The 26,987-nt window shown below is 32.4% G+C and overlaps 2 protein-coding genes and 1 pseudogene across 4 annotated transcripts; all 3 read right to left on the reverse strand.

The window, feature by feature from the left end:
• Positions 1-892: 892 nt before the first annotated feature.
• On the reverse strand, positions 893-4,774 carry LOC18101006 (probable RNA helicase SDE3). 3 transcript variants are annotated; one of them, XR_008059754.1, is made up of 4 exons: positions 3,624-4,774; positions 3,058-3,279; positions 1,873-2,903; positions 893-1,213 (listed from the first exon to the last, which is right to left on the reverse strand). XR_008059754.1 is itself a non-coding variant. In XM_052454766.1 (4 exons), the coding sequence occupies exons 1-3, from the start codon at positions 4,485-4,487 to the stop codon at positions 1,926-1,928; spliced, it is 2,064 nt and encodes a 687-aa protein (XP_052310726.1). In that variant the 5' UTR covers positions 4,488-4,774; the 3' UTR covers positions 893-1,213; position 1,925. The 3 variants fall into 3 exon arrangements, 1 of the variants encoding a protein (XP_052310726.1); XR_008059753.1 differs by having other exon boundaries at positions 1,812-2,903; positions 3,624-4,773; XM_052454766.1 differs by having other exon boundaries at positions 1,925-2,903.
• A 3,195-nt stretch (positions 4,775-7,969) lies between these two features.
• Positions 7,970-10,378, reverse strand: LOC127905554 (F-box protein At1g11270-like). Its single transcript, XM_052454518.1, has 2 exons — positions 10,258-10,378; positions 7,970-9,458 (listed from the first exon to the last, which is right to left on the reverse strand). The coding sequence occupies exon 2, from the start codon at positions 9,382-9,384 to the stop codon at positions 8,200-8,202; it is 1,185 nt and encodes a 394-aa protein (XP_052310478.1). The 5' UTR covers positions 9,385-9,458; positions 10,258-10,378; the 3' UTR covers positions 7,970-8,199.
• A 7,639-nt stretch (positions 10,379-18,017) lies between these two features.
• LOC7456295 (dihydroorotate dehydrogenase (quinone), mitochondrial-like) lies at positions 18,018-23,864 on the reverse strand (annotated as a pseudogene).
• Between the last annotated feature and the right edge of the window lie 3,123 nt (positions 23,865-26,987).

Here is a 26,987-nt window from a genome sequence, read left to right on the forward strand (position 1 = left end):
TAAATTATATATTTAACCAATTTTTTTTTTCAAACTTGAGCGGGTTAGATATATAGGTTAATCTATTTTGTTATGAAAATTAAAAATATCAATGGATTAGATTTATAACGTTAATTTTCATGGGTTCAATTTAATTAGAACTAAGATTTCGGCTCAATAAATTAACCCAAAACCTGTTATAAGATGTAACAAATAATTTATGTTTAATATATCAATTGAATCAATCGACTAAAATGAAAAAATCAATTGCAAAAAACAGTTAGAATATATAAAAATAAATTGAGTTTGTTGCTATAGAATATACTAGTTGGGTTGGGTTGACCATGTTTTAAAAATCATAACCTGCCACCTAATCCATGATATCCATTTCTTAGGTTTTTTTTTATTCCGTTACCATCCGTAATATTCATATTATCTAATTTTGATAGGTTGAGTCGAGTTAGATAATATTGCAGATGAGCTGATTTTTTGAACACCCTTACTACTCATATTACCTATATGAACAATGAAGCTCATTTTTTTTCATTTTTTTTTTCAATTTTATTCTTAATTTTTTTAATAGTAGTTTAGGTTGTCTTTAGATCAGCTAAGTCGACAGGATCACATCGATGCAACCCCCACACGATTTAATTTTAAATTCAAACTAGGTAAGTAGTAAAGTTAGAGGTTTTTGTGCTAATTGCATTATTTTTTTCTCTATTTCATTTTAAGATCTTTTTTTACCAATTGATAAAGTTATTTTTTAACTAATCAAATCGACCATGTCATTTCGAGATAATTCTCGTACGTTTTAATTTTAAACTTGGGGTATACAAGAAATTGGGCATGAAAGTGTTTTTTTTCTCTTTTAATTTCATTATTTTTTTCTTAATTTTAAAATAGACTCATTAGATTAAATTTTAATAACAAATGTGAAATAGGTATTTACTATTTGATCCGACATGCATCTTTCTTGTAAACTAGCGATCACTATATACATAAGTGACAACCCACACACCCTTTGTGTCCAAATTCATTTCCTTATCTAAAAAAACATTCAACAGAAAAAACCTCCTTTTGTGGCTTCTCTTGTACTTTTGTTGTCACAACTTGTTCGTCCTCAAAACACAAACATGGTTTTTGTATCCACATTACCTTCTTCTTCTCTTAGACCTCTTCTTGTGTTGCTGCTGCTATGTCTTCTTCTTCTTCTTCTACCACAAAGCAGAAACCACTGCCAAAGGACAGAATCAAGTTTGTGTCAGAGATTGAAGATCAAATACAGGAGCCTAGGTTTTGTGAGACCAGTTGGCTTGGCCTTAAGGACTTGTATTTGTATGAAAATGGAAACAAGTTCTTTTATTTTATTTTCTAGTTTTCTTGTACCTCCCTTTACCCTTTTTTTTTTTAAAAAAAAAAAAGATGTTAGAGAAGTAACCCTTGTTCTTTTAGGCAACTGACTGGCCTCTTATATGCCTGACCAACATTGTAGTCAGAAGCAAGATGCTGGAGAAAGCTTTTAACCTTATATTCGTCGGCAAGGCAGATGAAGACCAATCAATAACCCACAAAACATAAAAAATGCAGAAACCAAAACAAATGCTCAAAATTATTGGCATAAACAGCAAAACAATGAAAACCCAAGATCAAAATTTTAAATTCTCTACTTTTTAAGTATTTTAAAAAAGAACTTTTTAAGTGATTAAAACAAAACAACCGCATAAACAGCACTACAACAGAAAGCAATAAACCACAAGAAAGAAAATTATTCTACTTGAATTTTTCTAGTCAAGCAAACAAATACATCAATCGGTAAATTTGAGTCAACTTACAGAAGAACTCTCTTCGTATTTCACTCATATATGCACAAGACCAGGCAATGAGAAAGCTTACAGGAAATCCAATGAGTTAAGAGTATCATGGCGTTGCAGATATGGAAGAACACCTTAGTCATAAGATACAGATGCATAGCTATAATCACCAACTGATTCTTTCTGGGGATCAGCCAGCTGTGTGATAAACTTTGGAAGTAAACTCCGGTATGGCTTGCTATGGCGAAGTCTTTCAAAGTAGGATGTCATTAGTCCATTCTTCCTTGCAATGTTGGAGCGAACCCAGCCTGAATGGTTTCCTGGTGCACCAGTAACTATCACTGCTGTCTCCTCACTAGCCAAATTAGCCAGAGGCACCATTGCTTCTGGCTCAGTAGCTGATGAAGCATCAACCAAAAAAATATGACTAAAATGACCAGCAGCTATCCCTTCATTACGCAGCCGAAAGCTACTAACAAAAGTAGACAAGATTACTCTAAATTTCCGGAGCTCCTGAAGAGATGGACACGTAAAACACTCCCCTTTGTAAGCACACGATGGTAGGATGTCAATAGGTACCCCATCTATCTCTCGAAAAGTAGCATTTGCTCGAAACATATCTGACTTTGGAATGTCATTGTTTAAGCTTTGCATCAGCAAATCACATGTTCTGTTAATGGGTGCACATATAAGAATCCGAAGCTTTGACGAGCTTTGATAAATTTGGAGCACTGCTTCCTGGATTACCAATCCAGTCCTTGATAGTTCTGAAAACTTGTTTAAACAGAGTGGACCTTCAACAATATAAGGCGGTGGTCCTTGGAAGCTCAAAATCTCACGAACTGCAGAGCTTTGATACACATCAAGTTTATGATTGCAAAAGTGGAGAGGTGTAGAGATTGGGAATATCTTTTTGGAGACACCATCAGGGAAAAGAAAACTTTTAAATAAAGGATCTGAAGCCGCTTCAATTGCGTGGTGAGCCCTTTTCAAACAAACTCTGTTAAATGAGAAGCTAACATCATATTTACGGGTTGAATGATGCTGCAAAAGAAAATCTTTACCAAATTCAACCACTACACGAGTGCTCCTCTCCACACGATATATAATACCCTGGTGTGAATTTGAAAACATTAACGATGTCAATAAGTTGACTGCACTAAATGAAGCTCAAGTTAAATAATGCTTGATTTCCACCATCTGCTTCATCCCCAAAGTAAAATGGCATACTTCACAGCATATGGTAACTAGAGTTGAGGACGCTAACCTGACATGGCTCGGTCATTTGACCTGAAGGTCGTGCAAAGGCAAAGTCTCTGGACAAAAGAAACGGCCGCCTCTCACAACAAGAGTCAATCTCAAATTCTACAAAGATCTTATCATCCTTCTCATAAGTTTCATTGCGGTATTCATTCCTGCGTGACTTCTTAATGATTTCTGCACGTTGCAACTTGAGAGTAATATTCTCCAATTTAAATTCACTCCATTTCTGATTCAAACAAGGCACACAATGATCCAGATCTCAGTGCACAAACAAGAAATTTGAAACCAGAAAATTGTACTCTATATATAGAATGCAACAAATAAGAACTTCTAAACTCTTCACTCAGCACCTTAGGAAGCCTTTCATTTTGCCTCCTTTAAAACTATAGCCATGGAAAAAGTTTGGTCAGCCTTCACTCATATTTCAGTTTGTAGATTACTTCAAAATGTCACACTCTCAATTCATCATGAACAACAATTCAAATGTTGAGGCAACAAGTTTTCATAAGAAGCTTTTTATGTGAAAATAGTGCTCTAATGTACATCAAAAGGAACACATTTAATCAGTACCTCAATGTAGAAGTCTTCGGCATACAGAAGTGCTGCAAAATAATCCTTGTATGTCGAAAGAGACAGCGGTTTATTAAGAACTCCAGGCACCTTGTCTCTCTTGATCAAGTCCTCAATATCCTTAGGAATCGCATATATAGGTGACATACCCTTTTGAACCCACATGTAGCTGACCTTTGTCTGCTCCTTAATTGAATCTGGGGAAACCTGAGACAGAGTTGGTTTGAAGGATGGGGGCTGTTTAGAGGATGATGAAGATGGTCCTGGGGAAGATGTGGATGCTTTAGGCGAAGATGGAGAAGGTTTAGAAGATGAAGATCCTGGTTTAAGGAATGGTGGGAGTGGTTTGGGAGACGGAGATGGATGGAAAGCAGTAGGATGAGTTTTATGGGATGATTTTGATGAAGAAGCTGAAAGTGGAGGTGGAAATGGAGATGATGTGAATGACAACGTTGTAGCTTGAGGGGATGCATTCGACGAAGTTGTTGAAGGTGCAGGTGCAGGTGGAGAGGGTCTAGAAGAAAATGTTGCCGGTATATGTAAGGATCGAGGTTGGTTAGAAGATGATGTTGGAGGATTAGGCCATGAAGGTGTTGGAATTGAAGAAGGTGAGAGAAATCTTGATGAAGATTGAGGTACTGCAGGGGACGATGTAGGTGGATCACAGGAATATATAGGTGCATATGTGTAATTATTGGAACCCAGAAGTCTATCAGAGACTCTTCCCACAGACCTAGTGAATCTTGATCCAACATCTAATGAATTACTTGTTGACCTTGAACCTAGCACTTCAAGGAGATCTTCTTCATGTTCTTCTACACAACAAAGCACACACTTTAAGAATTCAAGACACCCAGACAACATGACTGACCTTCTGCAACAAAAACACACCCAAATACTTAAAGTTGCTGTTTGGTTCCCAAGAAAATAACAGCAAAAGTTTCGATCAGGGATTGCCTTCTCCACGAATTATTTCCCTAGAACATCATGGGTGAAATCCCCTAGTTCTTTGATACTTGCTAGCTAGAAAATTGGGGGACTGGGATTTTAGAAGAAGAAATTATTGACATCTGATACTGAAAAATATATTAAAGAAGGACTGACTTATTATTTATCAGTAGTGGAGTAGAGCTGCATCTGATACTGAAAGTTGAAAAGCCACTATCATGCATTGATACCTTTTTTTTAAAAAAAAAGAAAAGAAAGAAACGTTACTGTGCAATGTAAGGATACAAAACCAAATTGTATTTTTATACGTGAAACCCACCACTAAACTCAGGCAAAACCTTAGTTTTTTGGAAATATTTTCTACAAGCTTTTCTTTTTTGCTAAGGTTTAATCGTGATTGATTGATATCTAAGTTGAAATTACTGAATTTATTGGTTGTTAAATAAAAACACTGAAATAATTAGCATTCAAATAGGATTGCTGAATCAATTAATATCCAATTATAATTACCTGATTTATTGACTTTTAAATAGAGATGTTGGAATAAGTAGCATATAAATAGGATTGTTAGATTGATTGATATTTAATTAGAATTACTAGATTTTTTAGCTTTAATAATAGAAAAACCAAAATAATTAACATTTAAATAAAATTGTTGGATTGATTGATATATGGTTGGAATTACTAATTTATTGGTTTCCAAATGAAAATGCTTGAATAATTAGCAACCAGAAGGGTTTGCCGGATTGATACGTAGTTGAATGAGGATTTTCAATTGAATTAGTATCCATGATGAATAATTTGATTAATTGGATATTAAGTAGGATAGCCAAGTTGTTAAATCATTCAAGAAAGATTACCTCAAAAACTGAAGAAGATATTGAACATAAAAATCTACCTGAATAGTTGTTGAATGATTAGAATAAAAAGAGTAAATTATAATTATGAATGAATTCGTGAAGAATTATTTGAAATCATCTTTAATTCATATTGGCAATTAGTATATTGTCATGTTAATCCTTGTTCTAGGTCTAGGATTGTAAAGAGTAATCTTTTTATCGATTAAAATAAAAAGGATAAATTATAATTAAAATTGAATTCATTGAGAATTACTCGAAATCATGTTTAATCTATATTGACAATTAATATATTCTATTGTTAATCCTTTTTCTAGATCTAGGATTGTCAAGAGTAATCTTTTGTTATTACTTTCATGTTTTAGTTAATAGGAGGAGTTTGTATATAATTTTGTGTTTATAAATTATGAATTGCAACTCCTTAAATACTCTTCTTGGTATGTAAACTAAAGTATATGAATTCTAATGTTGTACTAGACAAGAACTTGTATTTAAAGTAGTAACAATGTGTTTCTTATGCCCATTTCCTCATCATTTAATTTTGCGATTTCAGTAGTGTACTAAATTAATTATGTTAAAATGATATGGAGGGATGTTGTTAAGATATTGATGAGATGCGGTCCTTAATGAAATGGATTGATGATTGATTTTGATTTGAGTGTTATTATATTGTTGTCGATACTCGAAATTGTCAAATATTAAGAGAAACTTTATCGAAATTTTAGTAGGGATTATGATAATTAAAAAAGAGTAAAGTTATAAAAAAAACTACTCTAGTTTCAATAAATATTTTGTTAGAAGTTTTTTTTTTGTAAAAATTAGAGTTGTTATATTAAAGATAAAGGCTCAACCAATAAAGATAACAAAAGTAAGCATTCCTTCTTTGATAGAGCTTGTTTGAGGAAAAATTATTGCAGAATAGAAAGGCGATCTCTTTAGATAATTAATATTTTGTCTTAATATTGAAATTATTTATTTGTATTAAGTTAATTTAAGTTTTACATTACATGAAAATAAAATTGATGAAATGATTTGCAGGTTCACCTTGCATGTTCGATCACCTATACAATAAGTAATTGTTTGAAGAACCATTGTTTCAATAGAGTCATCTTCACGAATATCTTAAATGGATGAATATCTTAAATTTTTTGATAATTAAATAATCTCTACTTTGAGTTATTAGTTTTTAAAATTTTAAAAACTAATTAATGTATGAAATTAATTAAGAATTTAGTTGGATGAGAGGAACAAGGTGCTTGTCAAAAGAGTGTGGAAATACTACAATGCAACTAGGTAAGTTTAAATCAATTAATGTTATACTATTGTAAACTTGTATTCTATAATTTCTTTATCTTATTTTTTTTTACAAATTTTTACAATAGATTGTGTGATTTATGGTATGATGCCTATAAAAAAACAATTAGGAAAGCCAGTTCTAATGACGCTGAGAAGTGAAAAAAGATATAAACTAAGGTATGTCATATAGAGTAATTGGGCATTGTTTCAACAATTTATGAAAACATAAACTTTTAGAAGGCACTCCCGATCCGGTACACAAAAAATAAATAAATAAAATTCATGGTTTGATGATCTAGCATAGCGGAGGAGTAATTTCTTGTGTCAACCATGCAAAGTGTTTTGTAAGAGCTTGTTGTATATTTATTTCTTGAAGTTTTAATTAAATGTTTATTTGTGAGACTTTTAACAAACAATTTTATTTGCAGAAAAAACAACTTGAATATAAATCGACTTTAATGGAGATATATGAGGAAACTCATATAAGAAATGGAGATAAAAGGAAAAGGAAAAAGAGAGTGTTGATACAAGAGTGAAAGTGTTAGTTGTGATATATATATATATATATATATATATATATATATATATATTAAATTAAGAAATTTGACTTGTTTTTTTATTTTGTATGAGACTATATAACGCCAGCATGACTATGAAATTTAATGAAGACATTTCCACTCATTCTCTTTATGATCCTCAACTGTGTTTGAATGTTGTTGCAAGTGAGGGACCTAATAGGAATAAAACTTATAGTATTAGGGGTAATCATTTTCGGTTCGGTTTAGTTTTTATCAAAAAAATTAACCAAACCGGTTTTTTTTTAAAAAAACAAAACCGATTCAAACCGACCAGTTTCGGTTCGGTTATTTTAGAACAAAAACCGGTTCAAACTGATCGATTTCGGTTTGACTCGGTTTTTTCATTTTTTTCCGGTTTTGGTTCGGTTCAGTTTTTTCAGTTTCAGACTTATAAAATCAAAACCGAACCGAACTAGTCGGTTTGACAATATGATTTTAAAAAAATAACATTCACAAAGAGTTGTGAAAACCGAACCGAACCGGTCAGTTTGTCAAATTCTAATGTTTTTCACCAAAATCGTATTGACCTAAAGAGTTGTGAAATATATAGTCTATCAAATGGGATGCCTCCAACAACATTCTATTGCACGGCCAAAACCATGATAAGATCATAGTACAATTAATCACCATTCGCAAAGAACAGAAGAAACAAAAGTGAACAACAGAATGGACAGCAACTGGTTCCACATTTGAATTTAAGTTATATACATCAACCGTGTCTCAAATTCAGCAATAACTGAAGAACTATATTAGTATTTGATTGTGTAGTTGACCTATATGGACAACGGCATCCAATCTACACCACCCTTTTGCTAAAAAACAAGCTACATAATGTGGCATTGCCGGGTTTGGAACTATGAAATCCAAATCAATTTCCGCATTCACCAGAAACCAAGTTTATGAGCTCTTTAACACAGGAAGCTGACTTTGAACTGAAAGGAGTGCATTAGGCGAGACAAAGGAGGGCTTGAAATGATCGGTGTTGAAATGCTCAGGAAGGCCAAGGATGTCTTGGTGGAAGTACTGCGCCTTTTCAGGGACAAAACGAGTAAACCAATCCTTTTTGACATTTTTGTTATCTATAAAGCATACCTGTAACATGAAACTCTTGTGGCTAAGCTGAGAAATTGTTTTATAGAACAAGTACTTGTTCCAACATACATATGTATCATGCTCCTCTCTACAGTTGGCAGAAAATCCTTTGACCTTGTTCCCAGCTACTTCCCAAATTTTAATCATATGACTGTTATGTTCCACTATAGTTAAAGATGCCCCCAAGACCTGTAACTCATAACATTCGTGAGAAAGGCACAACCTATGAAAAGGAATGGTATAGAACGTCTCACTGCTTAGATCAAATGCAAGAATAGGTTCATCGATAGTTTTATCATCTATTATCCAGTGGAGAGATCCATTCCAAAACACTGCAGCATCCCAATCAGATGTGCATAGATTTTGTGGGGGATTCAACTGTCTCCACGAACTTTCTCCAAGAGTAATTATCTGGAACTTGCTGAGATGCTTATTGCTGCTAGTTCTATAGTCTCGAATAACTTTGTACTTGCCTGATGACTGATCAAAGCCAAAAGCAAGCTTATGACGGACGAGATGTGCTTTTGACCTGGATAATGGTAATATCACACTCTCTTTTGTTATTGGATTGCATATACAGACAGGATCTAGCCTTTTTTCTGAAGCCATGCAGAGAAATCCATCGCAAAAACATCTAACTCCAAGGGCAGGCAGCTTAAACTTTAGACGAGTGCGGCACTTGATTTTCTCAAGTTGAATCTCCCTAGCCTTAAGATCCTCGATATCAACTAAATATAGGCTGCTCATATCACCTTCGCGCTGTGATTGGACAATAAACCGACATGGTTTATTCTTTGTCACACCCAGTTGCAAGCTGATGAAGTATGGACTTTGGATCATCCTACACCAACTCTTACAAACACTTCTAAATCTAAGAATTGATTCCACGGGAAGTCTTGCCAAAACCTCACAAAACATCTCAGGCGGCAAAATGGCTTCCCCTTGTGCATCATCATTGTAATTGTTCACACGTCTTCTCTTCGACTTCATTAGAAGATAAACAAACTATGATGTTCCAGTGAAGTCAAAATTCTTGCCGCAAAACCCTACTCTTGCTCATAAATCTTCAGAGAAACATAAATCAAATTCCTCATGAGACATCACAACAGAATTCAAACATAAGAAAACAATCAAATTGATGCAAAGTTACATAAATACTAAATACCCAATGCAATCTATATGAATCTACATCAGCAACAGATGAAATAATTGCGATTCACCTTTGATGTAGTGAATTCCCATCCATTTACTTCAAATCAATTTCATTAACAATCTCAATCAAAACAACAACAACAACACAAGTTTTCTTCTTCAATTCACACAAATTTCTCACAACAACAAAAGTAAAGATCAGACTTTAATTCAACAAAGTAAAGACAGCTCACTTTTTCAACAATTTTTTACTGTAGAGAAAAAATTCACATAACAGTGTATCATCATCCAGATTTAGAGACTTCCACAATGAAAGAAGCTATCTTTAAACCAAGCCATCATCATACAAGTAAAATAATCAAAACCCAATTGAATCAAACAAACACAGCGAATGTTGTAACACTATCTATAGATTCATAAAAAAAGAAGCAAACTTTTGACCAACCAAACAACATACAAGTAGAAATATCAAAACCCAATTGAACTAAACAAACATCATGCCGATTTACATGTTGAGACAATGAAAAAGCAAAAAATTGACCAAACCACGAACAGAACACGGAAATAATGAAAACCAGTTGAACTAAACAAAGATTGAACAAACACAGGAAGTGTAATACAGTAACCAATTCAGATCATGACCCAGAATTCATTAAAAGAAAGAAGAAAAAAAAAGGCGTAAATACATGTATACGTGTATAGGTATCGTACCTGGGTTGGTGTTGATGCTCTCAGAGAGAGAGAGAGAGAGAGAGAGAGAGGAGTTAGGGGGGCTCGGGGGGTTTTGGCAATTATTATGTGAAGAAAACTTTAAGATGTTGAAGTCTTTGATGATTAAAAAAAAAAAATCAATTTAAAATTGTAATCTGAATTCGACCCTTTTAATATATCGTTTTGTTACAAAAATCAATTAAATTACTGTTTACTAGTTTAATTTTCTATTTTAGACCCTTTTTGAGGATTTGGAATTTTTTTTTTAATGTTTTAAGGATATTTATTAAATGTTTATATGCGAAAATAAATTAAAAATTTATTTTTAGACTTAAAAAAACAACCTTTATTTTTCCAAGCACCATTGTGAATGCTTGAATTTTGATAAGCAAACAACATATTGTTTATTTTTATTTTTTAAAAAATATTATAATGGATAGAAAAAAAAAAAAAGTCAGGGGCAGAGCCTGGACTTGTAGGCTCATATGTGTGGACTTCTTTGTTAATTGACTAGGTGCATTGGGCCCGAACATTTATCCTTTTTTTTTTTAACTTTGATTTATTTTATTTAAATATAAATTAATTAAAAGAGATTAATTATGTGTAAGTGTGACATTCGGTTTTAATTGATATTATTTAAAATAAATAAATAAAACTAATTTTTATGATTTTTTAATAGAATATCATTTAATATATACTTAGTTTATAAATAAGATTGCAATTTTTTTTTTTATATTAAAGGACATTCTTTCTATCCAGCCTTACTTAAAAAAATTTCCTTTAGTTTTATTCAGTTAATTTTATGTGCATGTTTTTTTTATTGTCGTTTTATTAAATAAAAATTGATCTTAAAAAAAAAAATTAAACACAATTGAATTAATGACTCATGTTTAAAGATGAGATATTTATATCTTCATCTATTTATAAACTTTTCAATTTAACATTTGGTTAAATATCATTTAGTTTTTACTTAGCTTTCACATCAGATAATAACATTTTTTTTTCCTAATATTTGTGGATGTTCTTTTATGTAACCTGGAATAATATTTTCTTTTGGGATAATTACAAGAAAAAAATTATACTTTAGTTTGTTTTTCATTTCCCATCTAAGGTTTGAGAAATTACAGTTTCTCTCTATGGTCAACGAGATAAATAAAATTATTCAATGACTTTTCTCCTTTAGTTTATTTCTCTCTTTTTTTTCCTTTAAATTTATTCAATCACTTTTATGTGCATGTCTTTTTTTATTATCGTTTTATTAAATAAAAATTGATCTCAAGAAAAAATGATATTAAATACAACTGGGTCCATAACCCATGTTTAAAGATGAGAATTTATATCTACATCTATGTACAACCTCCAGTTTCTCTGTCTCTCTCTAAAAACACGACACTCCCACACAAAACACTAAATTTGAAGCAAAATCTTTGTTTTCTTATTCATAATCTCTTTATACGAGTATCAAGAACCAAAAACCTTTTATTGGTGTTAATTTATTCTACCTTTTTCACCAGGGAATGTAGATAAAAGTGGAGAGGTAAGTTTTTTAAGTGAATATTGATTGAATGACATGTATGTGAGTTTATTTTATGTTAAAACTAGTTGTTAATGGTTAAAATATTATGAATATGCACTTGATTTAATGAAAAAATGAATAATTTTTAATTTATCCTAAACCTAATCCTGAAGCTCTGAAAACCTTAAACTTTTGGATTTTGGCTTGACAATTAAGAAATTAGATCGTTCTTTGACACGATCAAAAAGTTGATGTCTTCTCCCAAGTGTAGGAGTGTCGAAGTAATAAATAACCCGGTAAGACTGGGGTCGAACCACAGGGAGGTTAACTGTATAAACTACAAATAAAGAAATATATAATAACAGAAAAAGGAGTTGAAAAGAGCTTTGAGATGTGATATTGATATAAGGATTAAACAAGGCTAAAATAATTGTCATGGTTAGAGGATCCGCTAATGATATTTCAAACAAGTATAGTATAAACTCTTTTTATTACTCAACTGGAAACCACACACAAAGGAGGTTCAATCGGATTATAAATTGTTAACATGATTATATTAGTTATTTTATTCGAATAATGCTAATATTTGTAAATGTTGTCAGGTATTCATGATTATAACTTATGTTAACAACAAATCAAGTTCCTTTCATAGCACAGGTGTCGGTTATACCATACGGTTGGGCTATGAAAGTGCCAAGTATTTGTTGTACCAAGGATTATACAACATAAATCTAAGATTAATCATTTAACAAGCAAAGTATTAAAAGTGAACAAGATAACAAATACAAAACATGTTAGTATCAAACATTAAAGTCCATGTTGAGTTTATACTATACTTATTCTTAAACCATTAGTGTAACCTTTTCACTTTGACATAATAAACTTAGCTAAACATAATGAAAGAGAGAAACATAAATAAACAAGATAAGAACATAAATAAGATATAAGTTAACTAAGTAAAGGAAAGGAAATGAAAAGTATAAACAAGAGATTAATATAAACAAAACTTAAGCATTACAAAAATATAAAGAGAGAGAGCAAGAACATGATCTTCATATGAAAACCAAGATGCCTAAATGCATTGCAAATGCCTTCTTTTATAGGCCAAAATTTGAAACTATTGATTTGATGACTAATTGTTGAGTGGGTGGCCACATCTTGACTTGGTGACAATCCTTATTTTCTTGTCTGAACAAAACATCATTGCTAACGTCAGAATTTGAACAGATAGTCCCATGAAAGTTCTAGGAAATTGTCTCAGCTTTCCAACAAAAAAAGCATCGGTGCATTTGGACTTCTAGAACTCGAGATATAGGCTGAACACTGAACAGTGTCCGGGCTGCAGGACAGATTCCAACTTCTCCGTTGTTGCTACAATTTGAACTTGAAAAACATCCTTTTTGAATCTTGGACTCTTCATGAAAGTTTTAGGCCTATGTCTTAGCTTTCTATTCATATAGACCAGACCTAAATCCAAGTTCTACAGCTCCAGTTATGATCCAATAACCGAATGGTGTTCTAGTTTGGACTGAACCAACATCTCTTTTCTAAGGTTAACCCTCTCTTTGTCTTCTTAATTTCAGTAGTTAAACTCATCAAATCATTTTATTTATGTGATAGGCCTGCATTTAAGATGAACATTTACCATAAATTAAAAGTATCTTATATTATTAGACATGTTATTATAAAACATGTTTTAGTTAAGAAGTTATTAATACTTCAAATGCAAAATGATGATATAAAACCTTGATAAAAATGCACTTTTAAGTACTAATAATTGTTCATATGTGTCAGGTATATGTTATACTAATTATAGACATTGTTATTGAAATCATGAAAAACCCCAATTTGATAAATTAGGGTTATAGTTCTCGAAGCTATAAAAACCCTAATTATTTAGTTTTTGGCTTGATTGATTATAATATTAAGTGTTGTAGTAATGTTTAAATTATTTTTTATACTTGTAATGCATCTTTTATGAAGTAAACATGAAAAACCTCTAATTTGATAAATTAGGGTTATTATGAACAATGATATAAAAACCCTAATTAATTGGTTAATGGCTTGATTGGTTACAATATTAAGTGAATGTTTTAAATTAAACATTAAAACCCTTAATTTTATTAATTTGGGTTACTATTCACAATAACCCTATTGTTTAAAATTAGGGTTTAACATGTATGATTGCTAGATTGGTCTGTAATTAGGGTTACTGCTAGATAGGTCTGTAAGTAGGTTTGTATTGTTTGCAATAGCATGACACAAGATGCCATTTATTGTTATTCACCATAACAACGTGTCACTCATTGAGAAAGGTCGATGCTATAACTATATAGCTTATATATACATATTATTCATATGCAAACAAGTTTTTGACGTAGACATGTATGGTTTTAAAATAAAGGATGACAAAGAAAATCAAAATATTTGACGATGCATCAAAGTTAAAGATGATGAATATGCACGAAGGGGAAGAACAAAATACATAGTTATGTTGATACCGATGATGTCATTGCTCTTGTAACAATGAGGATGCTAAGGTGTTTCACTAGCAAGGTTGAAGGTAGTCAAAGAACTAGAGTAAAACACTTTAATAAGGTTGATGATGTTCCTATTAGCAATAAAGGTGTATTAGAGTTTGATGTAGATGATTTAGATTTTTTTTTATGATGATGTTGTTATTGGCAGGAATTTTAATAATGACAATTTAGGAAATGAAAGAACTGAAAGGGTAATTTTGGCACTAGTAGCGTGCATGATAAGGGTGGTGATAAATATACAAATGATAAGGAGAAGGAAGCAGATGGTGATTATATTGCTTTTAATAAGGAAGGATATGAATTTGTTAACGAAGAAAAAGATAAATGGATTTGTAGCTTAGATGGTGATGTATGTTTTGGTAAAAGTTTGGAAAGTGGCTTAGAATTAGAGGATAAATGAAAGATAAACATGAACGACGATGATGATAATGTTGTATTTAGTGTAAAATCAAATAATAGTTTTTCTTAGAGTTATAAAGATAAAAAAAAGGAAAGATGAGGAAGAAGCAAAAGAAGTCGAAGGTTAATGCCACATTTAGATTTTAAATGCAAGACATTTAAAGTGGGAGTTGATGGATCAATTAAGTTATAAGAATGTCAAATCTTCCATAATGTCAATCATTTTAGGAAAGTGTTGAGAGAATACAAAGTTAAACATGACTATCATTTGAAAATATACCTTAATTAGAAGGAGAATGTTGTAACAACATGTTCAGGTAATGGTTATAAGTGAAAGGTTTATGCTTCGTTTGTTCATGAGAGCAATACTTTCATGGTTAAAACTCTTAAGGATAAATATACTTGTATCAAACCTTTCATTATAAAAGCTATCAATTCTACTTGGATTATAAATAAGATACAACCTGTTATTAGCGTTGATCCAAACATATCTAGAAAAACACTGAATACAATCTTAGAGGAAAGTATGGTATCAAACCATATTCAATACTTTGAAGGGTTAGGACAAAGGCAAATAAGTTCGTGAAAGGAACTTATAAACTTATAAGGAGTCATTTATGAGAATATATATATATATATATATATATATATATATATATATCAAACTATCTTAATACAGGGTTCGTGAATAACCATAAACCTTTTATTGGCATTGATGGATGCCATTTAAAAGGTCCATATGAAAGTGTTTTGTTATCGGTAATGGAGTTGGATGGCAACAATGGATGTTTTCTAGTTGCATATGCCATTGTGTAGGAAGAAAATAAAGACACATGGAGATAGTTCTTATATTCCTTGTATGTGTTGGTAAACTTGGAAAGAATATAAGAAAGGAACAATAAGATGAAAGAGGTGCTATGGGGGTTGACAGGGGTGTTATGGGTTTTGACAATTACAATGGTGTTGGCTAGGGTATGAGTGAATTTGAGAGGGGTTTTATAATTGTGAAAGTTAATAGAGGTGGTGAGATAACTTCTAGAGATGATATGAGAGATTCTAGAGGTAGTGTTAAAGGTAAAAAATTTAGTGATATAAATGATAGTCCTCCTCTCAACCCTTACCTCAAGATCATGTGAGACTTCACTTAAATATGCATATTTACTTTTATTTTACTCATAATTATACTAGTAATCAATTTGATTTTAAATTGTAAATTGTTGTTGGAACATCATCATCTTAACACTCGACCCAAACTAGTTGCATTGATTGAAGAATGTATTGTGGATGATTGTTGTTTTTATAACATGTATAATATTTTGATTTTATATTATGTTTAGTGCATTGCTGCTTTAATATGCATGATGTTTAGTGCATTAATTCACTACTATAATTCATTTAATTTGAATATGATAAATCATATTGTAGTTAAGAATAGTAAAATTACACACATTAAATTAACTATTAATAATAACTTTATACTTGCAAAGTTAGCCTCCATATTATGATTCTTGATCCAAACTTGACGTAATTCATCTTTAATTTTTTTTCATTTCATCTAGTATTCAATCAATATCATTAACACCTCATCCCCCTCTAGTGATTAAATCAATATCATTAATAGGTTTGCACCAATCAATGAATATGTTCTCGTATAACCTGTCATCGCATATGTAGAAGAGCTTGATTTTACTTGCTTTTGTTTTTGATATCCTAATAGTTACTCTTTTTTCATATTTCATGCACTTTCTATTCTTAAACTTTAGTACATCCAAGTTATTACAAGTTTGTAGGCTATTAACATTTGATGAATATGATGACATTATTTCATATGTGTAAGTTGCCAATATCGGGTTGTGTTTTACAATGTGTGTTAGTAATTTTATGATTGTTTTTGGTAGTGTGTGTTTGCAAGATTTGTAGTGAAGAATTATTTCTGAAAGGTAATGAATTGTTGCTACAAATTTTTGGAATTTTTGTTATAAATTTGTGTAATTAATTCTAGTTCAGTGGTATTTTTATTAGGTTGAAATGACAACCAACATTGAAAATTTATTGCTTTTGGTTGAAACTTACAAACTTTTTTTTTTTGAACTTTTTATGTTTTTGGTTGTTTTTAATTTGATCAAGAATTGTTGCCGGATCTATTTTATACATGATTTTAGTGGCATTGGTTTAAATAATAGAATTGGGAAACAACTAGTTTTTCAAAAAAAAAATAAAATTAACAATCGTAACACAATCCTTTTTTTTTTTAGTCACCGGGAGCACTTTAATCATTAAAATTATAATAATAACAAACTTGTAAATAATGATTGATTTTATTTTGACTCCAAAATATGGGGTGTAATGTGTAACGATGTTACTAAAGATTAGGAGAGAAACCATAATTTTTCAAAGGTTAGATGAAAAATGAAAAATGAACCATAGTATAAAAGATTTTTTATAATTATCCCATTTATTTCTTTGGATCTTATTCAATCTTTTTCATATGCATGTTTATTTTTATTATCATTTGATTAAATAAAAAATAAATTCTAAGAAACAAAATTATTAAACACATTTAAATTAATGACTCATATTGCGAGATCAAATATCTTAATCTACATCCATCTCTCAAATTTTAAGTTTAATCTTTAGTTATCATTAACAATTGTTTTGCATCTATTGACATAAATAATTTTTAATTTATTTCATTCAATATATGCATCAACTTATCAATTTATGATAAAAAATTTTTATGGTATAAAAAAACACAAACAAAAAACACTCAAAGCAAGTTCATTGAGAGTGGTCATAATATTGGATTTCTCGTTTCACATGAATATCATTATTTGATCTCCAGATTAAAATCCTATTTGTTTTTGTGTTTCAAAAACGCTTTTAAAAAAAATTAATTTTAATTTTTTTTTTTTTTTATTTCAAATTATTTTTTTTTATTTTTTCAAATTATTTTAATGTGCTGATGTCAAAAATAATTTTTAAAAAATAAAAAAATAATAATTTTAATATATTTCCAAATATAAAACACTTTAAAAAACAACAACGACCACACTCCGGAACACCACATAAGTCTAAATATTACCAGATAGGTCTCCACAAACAAATTTGTTCATTATAAAGATGACCTACTTAAGACTTGATTTGAAATTCTACGTATACCATTTCCCTTTAAATCAATACATAAACATCTTAATTTGATTTTCCATATTGAAAAGCATATTGCTATTCCATCTTATGTGTTAAGACAGTGCAGAACATCAAGAAAACACGAGGGGAAGTTTCACCTTTCTCGAAGAGATTAAAAAAAAAAAAAAACTATTTCTCCAGAATTTCTATTCTATCACTTCAAAATCGTTGTCATATTGTACCAAAAACAAAAAAAATTCTCCACTCCACCCAAAAAAGATAGGAAAAAAAAAAAAGTGAAAGAAACTGAGCATTCTGCGGGGGAGAGAAAGCGGAGACAACAAAACTAGAGGGACCAGTTAATCGTGTAAAATATTGATAAACAAACGAAATAAATAAAGCTCTCTCCATATGTTCTTTCTTTCTTGCCTGCATGCTCAGACAGACACTGTTCTCTATCTGCCTTGCAATAAAAATTGGGATACCCTATCTGTAATCTGCACCAACTGCCTCCAAAATAGACTTGAAACCATCCCTTTCTAAGCACTCGACCAGCTCAGCCTACAACAAGTCCTGGTTAGAATATTGTATTTGAAAACAATTTTTAACAATTTCCAGTGTTATCATTGCTTGTATGTTTCTGCTTCATTTATCAGATGACTCTCCATCTGAATTCTTCCTTCTTTTAAAAAGCAATACACTTCCCAAAGGAAGCTTTGCTAAGAGCTTAAGCTATACACAAAAATCCTTCCATATCCCATAGAAAAACAATAAAAAAAGAAGCTTTTTCCCCCTTAAAATAGAGCACAATTTAATGTCATACTTTTATTTTCTAGATGTCGCCCTTTAGGCTCCGAAAATGCAGAAACACATTGCAATGTTACCTTCATTCGAGGAATCAGGGCTGGTCCCCCATAGGCAAATCCTGTATAAAGCTGAACAAGTGTTGCTCCAGCTCGAATTTTTTTGTATGCATCCTCACCACTGAATTGTCAGTAAGTAATTTAAGTTCAGGTAACAAATTCATGAAGCAATCATTACGTTAATGACACTAATGAAGATGGATTCTTTAGATTTTACCTGAAAACACCTCCACAGCCTATCAAAGGAATCTTCCCCTGGAATGAAACAAAATATACATGCTCAATAAATAACTCAGGAAAATTTAAACTAACAGGAAAAAGAAGTATTACAGAATTCAAGCCAAACAGTATAAGATCGCATGCTTTACAGATAATGTAACCATGTTTCTTAATTTAAAGGGAAACAAATTTATATAATGGCTTTACATAGTAAATCCAAAAGTTCTATAATGAACAACAGAATTAAAAAGGATTTACTGGATAATATGAAACGAAAGGAGAAAGCATTCATGCACTCATGGGCAAAGAAGCATCAAAATGTCGGGTAAATTAGAGTTTCTATAGAGGATTGTCTATTAGAAAGGAAGGAAATGAGCTGGATTATTTGGCAGTTATGATACAGTACAAATAATAAGTAACTTAGAAATTTGAAACGATTCATACGATTATTGGAGCTTTTTGTTTGTTTGTTGAGAATTATGATTATTGGAACTTGCCAGCAAAATGATTGGGTAATGGAATTTCCTCATGGTACTGACTTGCTCTAGTGATCTTGACCACAGAATAGTCAATCCATTATCAAGTGAATGCCAAGGATGCATAGGAACTTAATTTCATATTTATCATAAGAACAGCCAACATACCCTTGTCAAAATATACATCTCTTTTAAGATATTGGTAGACAAATTGAGGAGAGGTTTCCCACTCAAGCCACCAGTTTCCTCAGCCACTGGGTATTTCTTTACAAAATCTGGCCTTGATATTGTTGTATTTGATATAATCTAGCCCAATAGCAGAAGAAGCAAAATCAGCATTGATACGCGAGTAACATGACTGTGTGGAAGTAATGTCCTTATTTCTGCAGTGAGTAGGAGATATATATATATATATATATATATATAGGGAACCATCATTAATGCAGCTTCATCCACAAGGAAAAAAAAGAAAAGAAAAAAGAAATTCATACTATTGCTATTATTGAACTGCATGAAAACATCATCTTCTTCACTACAAAAAAACCAAAGTCAGACTGATAGGAGTTTCCACAAATAATATTCAGTAGAAATATATTTTTAATTTATTATAATCATTTAAGCCAAGAATATGAGATAAAAAAAAGTATAACTAGCAAACTATTATATTATGTTCGTCTTTGGGCTGCACTTGCAACCTTTATGTAGATAGATATTTTAGTTTTTGGTATGCGAAGTTTTCAGTATGGATATCCTAATGTGATTGAATCTAATTGCATGATATGGACTTCCACAACTGCAACTAAACCCTTCATCACATACAAGCTTAACCAAAACAAGAAAATAAAACAACACATGCACATTGGGGGAGGGTGAAAATTACATTTCACCATATAGTAGATGGGTGGAGTCAAGGATATTGCTAGTACCAAGGACCCATAAATGAGTTATGCATAACAGAAGAATATGTGATATCCACAAATATTTAAGAAAATTAAAACAATTGGAATCACTTCATACATATCTATCCACCATACTTGTAACCAAGTCATAAATTATTTTAAGAAACTAATTAGAAAGCTTCATTCATCTGAAAAGTAACCAAAGTTCTGAACACAAAAACCCGAATGTCCAGCTAAAAGTAAAAGCAGATGGAGTTCTTGATGGGAACAAAACGTACCAGTCCATCCAAGCGGAGTGCAAGAGAAACCTACAAGAAATCACAAACAAGGAACTATAAGAGTGCTGCATGTGGAAGTGGAGAACAGATATGAAAATAAGAGCCGTTACACACTGCTGCAATGTCTTCAAGGTCTTCCTTGGACAAGTCAGGAGCAATTTTCACAAGCAAAGGAGGAGGACCCTCCTCACCCCATTGCATTTCATCACGAGCAGCTTGGACCTAAACGAAAGAGAGGTGTAAGTCAGGCGTAAGCATCACACAATTTCAAGAGAGGTGTAAGTCAGGCGTAAGCATCCATACCTTCTTAACTAGCTCCTTTAATTGCTTTCTTCCCTGAAGCATACGCAATCCAGGAGTATTGGGTGATGACACGTTAATAAACTATGCAAGACAGGAACATATTTTCAAATCATATCAAACAGAATTCAATTCCTCTTAGTCTGTCATGTACTTGACTAGGTAAAAGAGCCATGCTATTGGCACTCCATTTTTCATTTTCACAGTATGCATATAAGTATCGTCAAGTGAAGCGCATGTAGATAGATGATGGAGTGCCAATAGACCACCCTAGTAAATTGTGCCAATAACATTTGTAAGAAAAACCACAAGCTTTCATGAACTGGAAGATAGAAGAACAAAAAGAAAGACAGATATGGAAAGAAAGTTCTACCAAGTAATCAGAATATTGGGACAATGTATGAACCCCTCATACATAATCTGCAGCAGCATCTTCACTTGTCTTGTTCTTTCCCAGATTGACCCCAAGAATGCCAGGACCAGCTTTGCCTCCATGAATGACTTTGGTGTTGGAGGTAGATGAAGCGCTTGAAGTTTCATCCAACTTTCTTTTTCCATGTTGTGCACCCAATCGCTTTGCAACAGCTACAATGCCTTCACTATTAAATCCACAGCGATTGATAATTGCACTGGCACAAACATAAAGCAATCATATATATCAGTACTGAAACACTTTCCTAGAAACAAATTTACAATAAATTTTTTTTTTTCTGAAGTCCATACGATAAAAAAAAATGGTCTCTTTCACATGTCCAAGCACCAAAGAATCAAATTTTCACTAATCCAAGAACCATCCACCACCACTACTAGATGCACAGGAAAAAAAGGGATATTCTCACCCTTCCTGATGCAATCTGAAGATACGTGGCTTTGGATTTCCCTCTTGTGGAACAGGGGTAACAGAGCCAACCTCCACAATGCCAAAACCTAACCCAAGCAAGCCATCAACAGCCTCAGCATTTTTATCAAAGCCAGCAGCTAGACCTATAGGGTTGGAGAACTTCCTACCCCAAACTTCCAGTCCTAAAACTGAAGGATCAGGCCTCTTCTCCCTCGGAACCCAACCACGAGCAGCTGCTGAGACAGCAAGCTTATGAGCTAACTCAGCATCTAAAAGGGCAAAAAATGGATTCATGAGTTTCGTTGCATTGAATAGCCAACCACTGCAAGGAAATTCTACACAGAATAAGTTTACATCCCAGGAATAAAATACAAGTATTCAAGGTAATTTCAAATTGAACTCGTACCATGAGTGATTCATGAGATTATCTAGTAATGTAAATTTATCCAATACTATAAAAGCTTCAAAGAATATAAACAAAGCATGATTATCAAAATCTATCATGGTATGTATCCAAATTCTTTCAATATATCAAGCAGTCATTCATGTTTAAATTATTGTTCATGGTACATTCATATATAAATCACTACTCTGGAATTAGAGTTCCAATATGCATGCAACAAGTTTAAATGTGAAATAAGGAAATGTCTTATTAGAGGTTTGAATGAAGTACCAGAAAGTTGCTTCATCCACTGTACTAACATAAGCTCCTCCAGCTATAACCAATCCTATGGTTGTTCCTGTTAATAACCTTCCCTATTGTGGAAAATAACCACAGATTTAAACTTCGGAATTGAACAGGAACATTTCTACTCTTGCATTGTACACTGGAGCTCAATAGGAAAATCGTGCGATATAAATAACAAAGAGGAAAACAAAAAACCAAAAGTAACCAAAACTTTGTTACAGTGTGCGAAAGCAGCACATTAAGAGACTTATGAATCAACAAAAATGGTATACTGGAAAAAGGAATCTGAAATTAATAGTTTAAGCAAATAGCTATGCATGAAAGAAAAAAACACAATGACACTCATTAATTCATTCAATGAACAAAAATTTACTGAAACCAGAATAATTGGGTGCCTCCAATGACACTTTCTTCTCTAAATTTACACTCCAATCACTTCAGCATATTCATTTATCAACTTGCCTTAAAGCAACAAAAGAAAAAAAAAAACTCTATTTTGAAGTATAAATTAACAACTAAAAGTCTCATGGTTTGACTCTAGCAGCAAATACAAAAATTGAAACTACAATCTCAAAACAAACCTCTACTCGGTCCCCAAGAATATCTACATTCACAATTTCATCAAAGATTAAAAACCCAATGAAACAAAGACGAAAAACTATACTGAATACAACACAACTCAAAACACTAAACAATCCAAAAAGAGCCCATTTTCTCATATCAACCCAATCTCTCATATCGTTACCAGAAATGTAAAAAAAAGTAAACAAGGAAAAGTTTACCTTTTTTGAGAAGTGAGGGATTTTTGGAGCAGTTTCTGGTGACGACGAGGAAGAAAAGCAATGTCTAACGCCACTAGCAGGACTTGAAGTAACCCTTCTGAGCAAAATATCTTTAAGTACTCTCCTTGAAGCCATAGATCAAGAAACACTCGCTACATAGAAGAATCTATCTTTTTATGTCAACCCACCCAAAAAACAGGGGTTTGTGGTGCTTTGGTTTCAGAAGCGGAGAAAGAGAGGTTTTAGCAGAGAGAATGAGAGGCTGCGTTTTGGATCAATGGGTGTGGTTTAAGCATAAAACTGGGTGTAAACTATGTCTTCCTCGCTCCTTTATTTCAACAATGAAAGTTCGATTATTGGTGAAATTCTTTTCTTTGTTCATATTATGGAAAATCCCCAAACATCTTTAGCCTCTATCATTGTTTGTGACAAATTTATCCTATGTTCCTCACATTTCATCAATTTAGAGTAATGTAACTGAATTGTAAGCAATTGTTCGTGATTTTATAAAGTACACAACGGACCTTATAGATTATATAAGGCACTGCAAGAAAAAAACAACAATGAGAGCGAAAAACTGTGTCACTAATCACGATTTGTTAATATAATCCACGTTGTTACCATTTAACTTTCCTCAAAGTTGGAGCATCCTTTTCTTTTTCCTTTTCCTTTCCTTTTTTAATTCCAGCTAACCAGAATGTGTTCATAGGTCCACCCAAGTCATATATTCCCCTAAAAGCAGCGGAAAGTAAGGAAGCAAGTGTTCGGCACTCAGTCACTGCTTCCACACACATGTTATAATGACTGCCTGATTTTTTTACCCGCACTTCACGTGAAGGGGGTTAATTTTTTTTAATATAAAAAAAGATTTTAAATGGTGATAATTGAGTGAATTCTGGATAATTTAATATAATTAGCGATCTGAAATAATCCTAAAAAAAATAAAAAAAATAAAAAGTTTAAGGTCTCATAATCTAATATCAAAAAATAAAAAAATTAAAATTATCAAAGTTAAATTGAGTTAATCTTCGAAACCAGCAACTCTAGCCATAAGACTAAGATGACCATACGGAATACCAAAACAAATCTTGAACAAATTTTTTAACCATAAAATTTTTTTAAAAAAATAAATAGTAATCAAAATAATAAGGATCAAATTTGATATAAAAACTAATGAAAAAAATAATGAGGGACTTAATAAAAAATAATAATAAAAAAAAGAACAATTAAAATAATGAGAACCAAGATTGGATTAAAAACAAATGAAATAAAATGTCAAGGGATAAAATTGAAAGAAAAAAACAAATTAAGAAAATGATTAAAAAAAAGCAATTAAAAAAATAAGGACTATATCTAGAAAAAAAAAAGAAGAAATGAAATAAAATGTTGAGAGACAAAGTTGAAAGAAAAACAAATCAAGAAAAGGAAAAAAAACAATAATCAAGAGAATGATTACTATATTTGATATAAACAAAACAAAATCAAATGGAAAGAGATGAAACTAAAAAAAAAAAAGATCTGAAACAAAGAAAGACCAATCAAAAGAAAGAGGATTATAATTGATTTTTTTTTCAATTTTTTTTATCAAAAATGTCACAGGGGGCACGCGCGCACCGCGACGTCATTTGGAGACAAGGGAGGCTCTTATCGTGCCTCCTGTGTGAGGTATGGTGTGTTGGAAAAGTTTTTGGATTTAATCATAAAATTATGACTAATGTTCAGGAGTAGCAACCTAGTATTATGGTTACCAGGAACCTATGGTCTGCGAGAATCTAGGTAAGGGATTGATTGTGTAAGGGAAAGACGCATCACCCCCAGTGCACCCTACCTAAGGTAAACTGCATTGTTGTTTGATTATTTTTTTCGAAGTTGGGTTTCTATTCGTTGGTTTTTTCTAAGGTTCAAGGTAGATCTCTCTTCATGAGAAAGTCTCTACCTTATTAAGTTAAATCCTAATCGTTCTAAAATCTGAATTTTAGCATAATATATTATTTACACCTTGCATCTTTAATACCCGAGGATGTACTTTATCGTGTAATTTTACACCCACAGATATTAAAGTCTACATCTGGATCTTAGAAAAAAAGATTTGAAAAACGTTTTTGATATTTTGGCCAAACCCTAATGGATGATCATAAACTAGTTATGATATACATTTTTTTTTTTTGAATTTTCAAAACATGAGAAAGATGCAAATGTTTTTTTTATGAAAATATGCTTGGAAAATTTTAGGATTTGGTCGTATGCATATATATATATATTTGAAATGGGAAATTAATTTAAAAGTTTTTGAGGTTTTTTTTAAATGTTTTGAATTTATTTTTTGAAATATTTTGGAGAAAACCGGGTATTTTAATATCAGATTTATATTTTACAGTGTAAATATACAACCCGATATTATGCAAAATTGGTAGAAAAATATTTGAGAAAATTAGAAATTTTTTTGAAATGATTTTTGATTTTTTTAAAATATTATAATATATATTATTATAAATAAATATATATTAAATATACATGGGCTGGGTCGGCCCAGCTGACTGGGTTGAGCTAAGGAAAGAGAGGTTGGGCCAATATTGGCCCAACATATCTTTTTTTGTGTTTTTTGTCCGGGCTAGTCCGGGCCCATCCATTTGAGTTAAGGCTTGAACTGGCTTGGCCCGAGGCCAAAGTTAATTAATCAGCTGTTGCATGCAGCAGCCTCGACGAAGAAGAAGGAGGCGAAACAGGTAGGAGAAAGTTGTCTAGCGTGGGGTTGTGGACGTGATGAGGATGTTTGGCCGGTGGCTTAGGAGGCTTTGGTGGAAATGAGAGTGGTCGGCACTGGTTGTGGGGTGAAGGAGAGAGAAGAAACAAAAAATTACAGAGGAGAGATAGAGGAGATCACAGTGGCTGCTCTGCTGCTGGTGAGGAGCTGGGTTGATTGAGATGATGGTGGTCAAGCTGGTGGTGACGATGGAGGTCGGTGCTGATGTTGTTGTTGCCAGTGCTGGAGAAGGAAGAAAACGAAAATGATGGCGTTGATGGGCTGCTGCTATTGTGGAGGAAAAGGGAGAAGCAATTGGTGGAGAGGGAGAGTGTGGTGGAAAGGGTAGTGGTCAAGCTGGTGATGAGAGTGTTGGTGGCCGCGGTTGGCTGTTGGGACGATGCGCGCGCGCGCGCACACACACACACATAGAGAGAGAGAGAGAGAGAGAGAGAGAAGGTGGCAGGTACTGGGAAGAGGCTGATTTTTTGGCTTACTTTGGACCCGATTTTCTTCCTCTTTAGACCCTGAAATCCACCTGTATTTATAGGCGGTAGAAGAGGGCACTCTTGTCTACACCGGGGAAAATTTGCAACCCTTGATTCAGTTGAGAAGGATCCCAACTGTTGGTTCAAAGTAGGCATCTTGAGTTGTCAAATTTACAGGAAAAGGCTGACTGAGTTAACCTATTTAGGCCGATGTCGTGGCCAACGGGTTGTCATTCAACCTGAACGGTCTATATGGGGTTGTAGAGAAATTGTAGAGGATCATTAGCGTGCAAGATTTGTCAACTTTGATCGATGTTAGATGCGTTAATTGCATATGCAAAGTAGCCTCCCTAAGTTATCATGTCAGAGAAAATTGAAGAAGAAGATGAATAGTACCAGAGTTATGTTTTTAGCTAAAGTTCATTTCAGTCCTCCCTCTTTAAATTTTATTTTATTGCACCACTAATTGACCCTATACTTTTGATTTAGTGCAATTTAGCCCTTGTCGAACTTGAATTAGAACCCCAAATTTACGTGCCTTTTGCATGGTGGTCCTTGATATCGATTTTATG

The sequence above is a fragment of the Populus trichocarpa genome, chromosome 7, assembly GCF_000002775.5.
Source record: "Populus trichocarpa isolate Nisqually-1 chromosome 7, P.trichocarpa_v4.1, whole genome shotgun sequence".
In the NCBI taxonomy this organism is placed as follows: domain Eukaryota; kingdom Viridiplantae; phylum Streptophyta; class Magnoliopsida; order Malpighiales; family Salicaceae; genus Populus; species Populus trichocarpa.

Coding starts and splice junctions, on each gene's coding strand:
- LOC18101006 (XM_052454766.1), bottom strand. CDS start 4,487: ATGTTGTCTGGGTGTCTTGAATTCTTAAAGTGTGTGCTTTGTTGTGTA. Junction 3,280..3,623: donor CCGAAGACTTCTACATTGAG/GTACTGATTAAA, acceptor TGTTTGAATCAG/AAATGGAGTGAATTTAAATT. Junction 2,904..3,057: donor AAATGACCGAGCCATGTCAG/GTTAGCGTCCTC, acceptor AATTCACACCAG/GGTATTATATATCGTGTGGA.
- LOC127905554 (XM_052454518.1), bottom strand. CDS start 9,384: ATGAAGTCGAAGAGAAGACGTGTGAACAATTACAATGATGATGCACAA.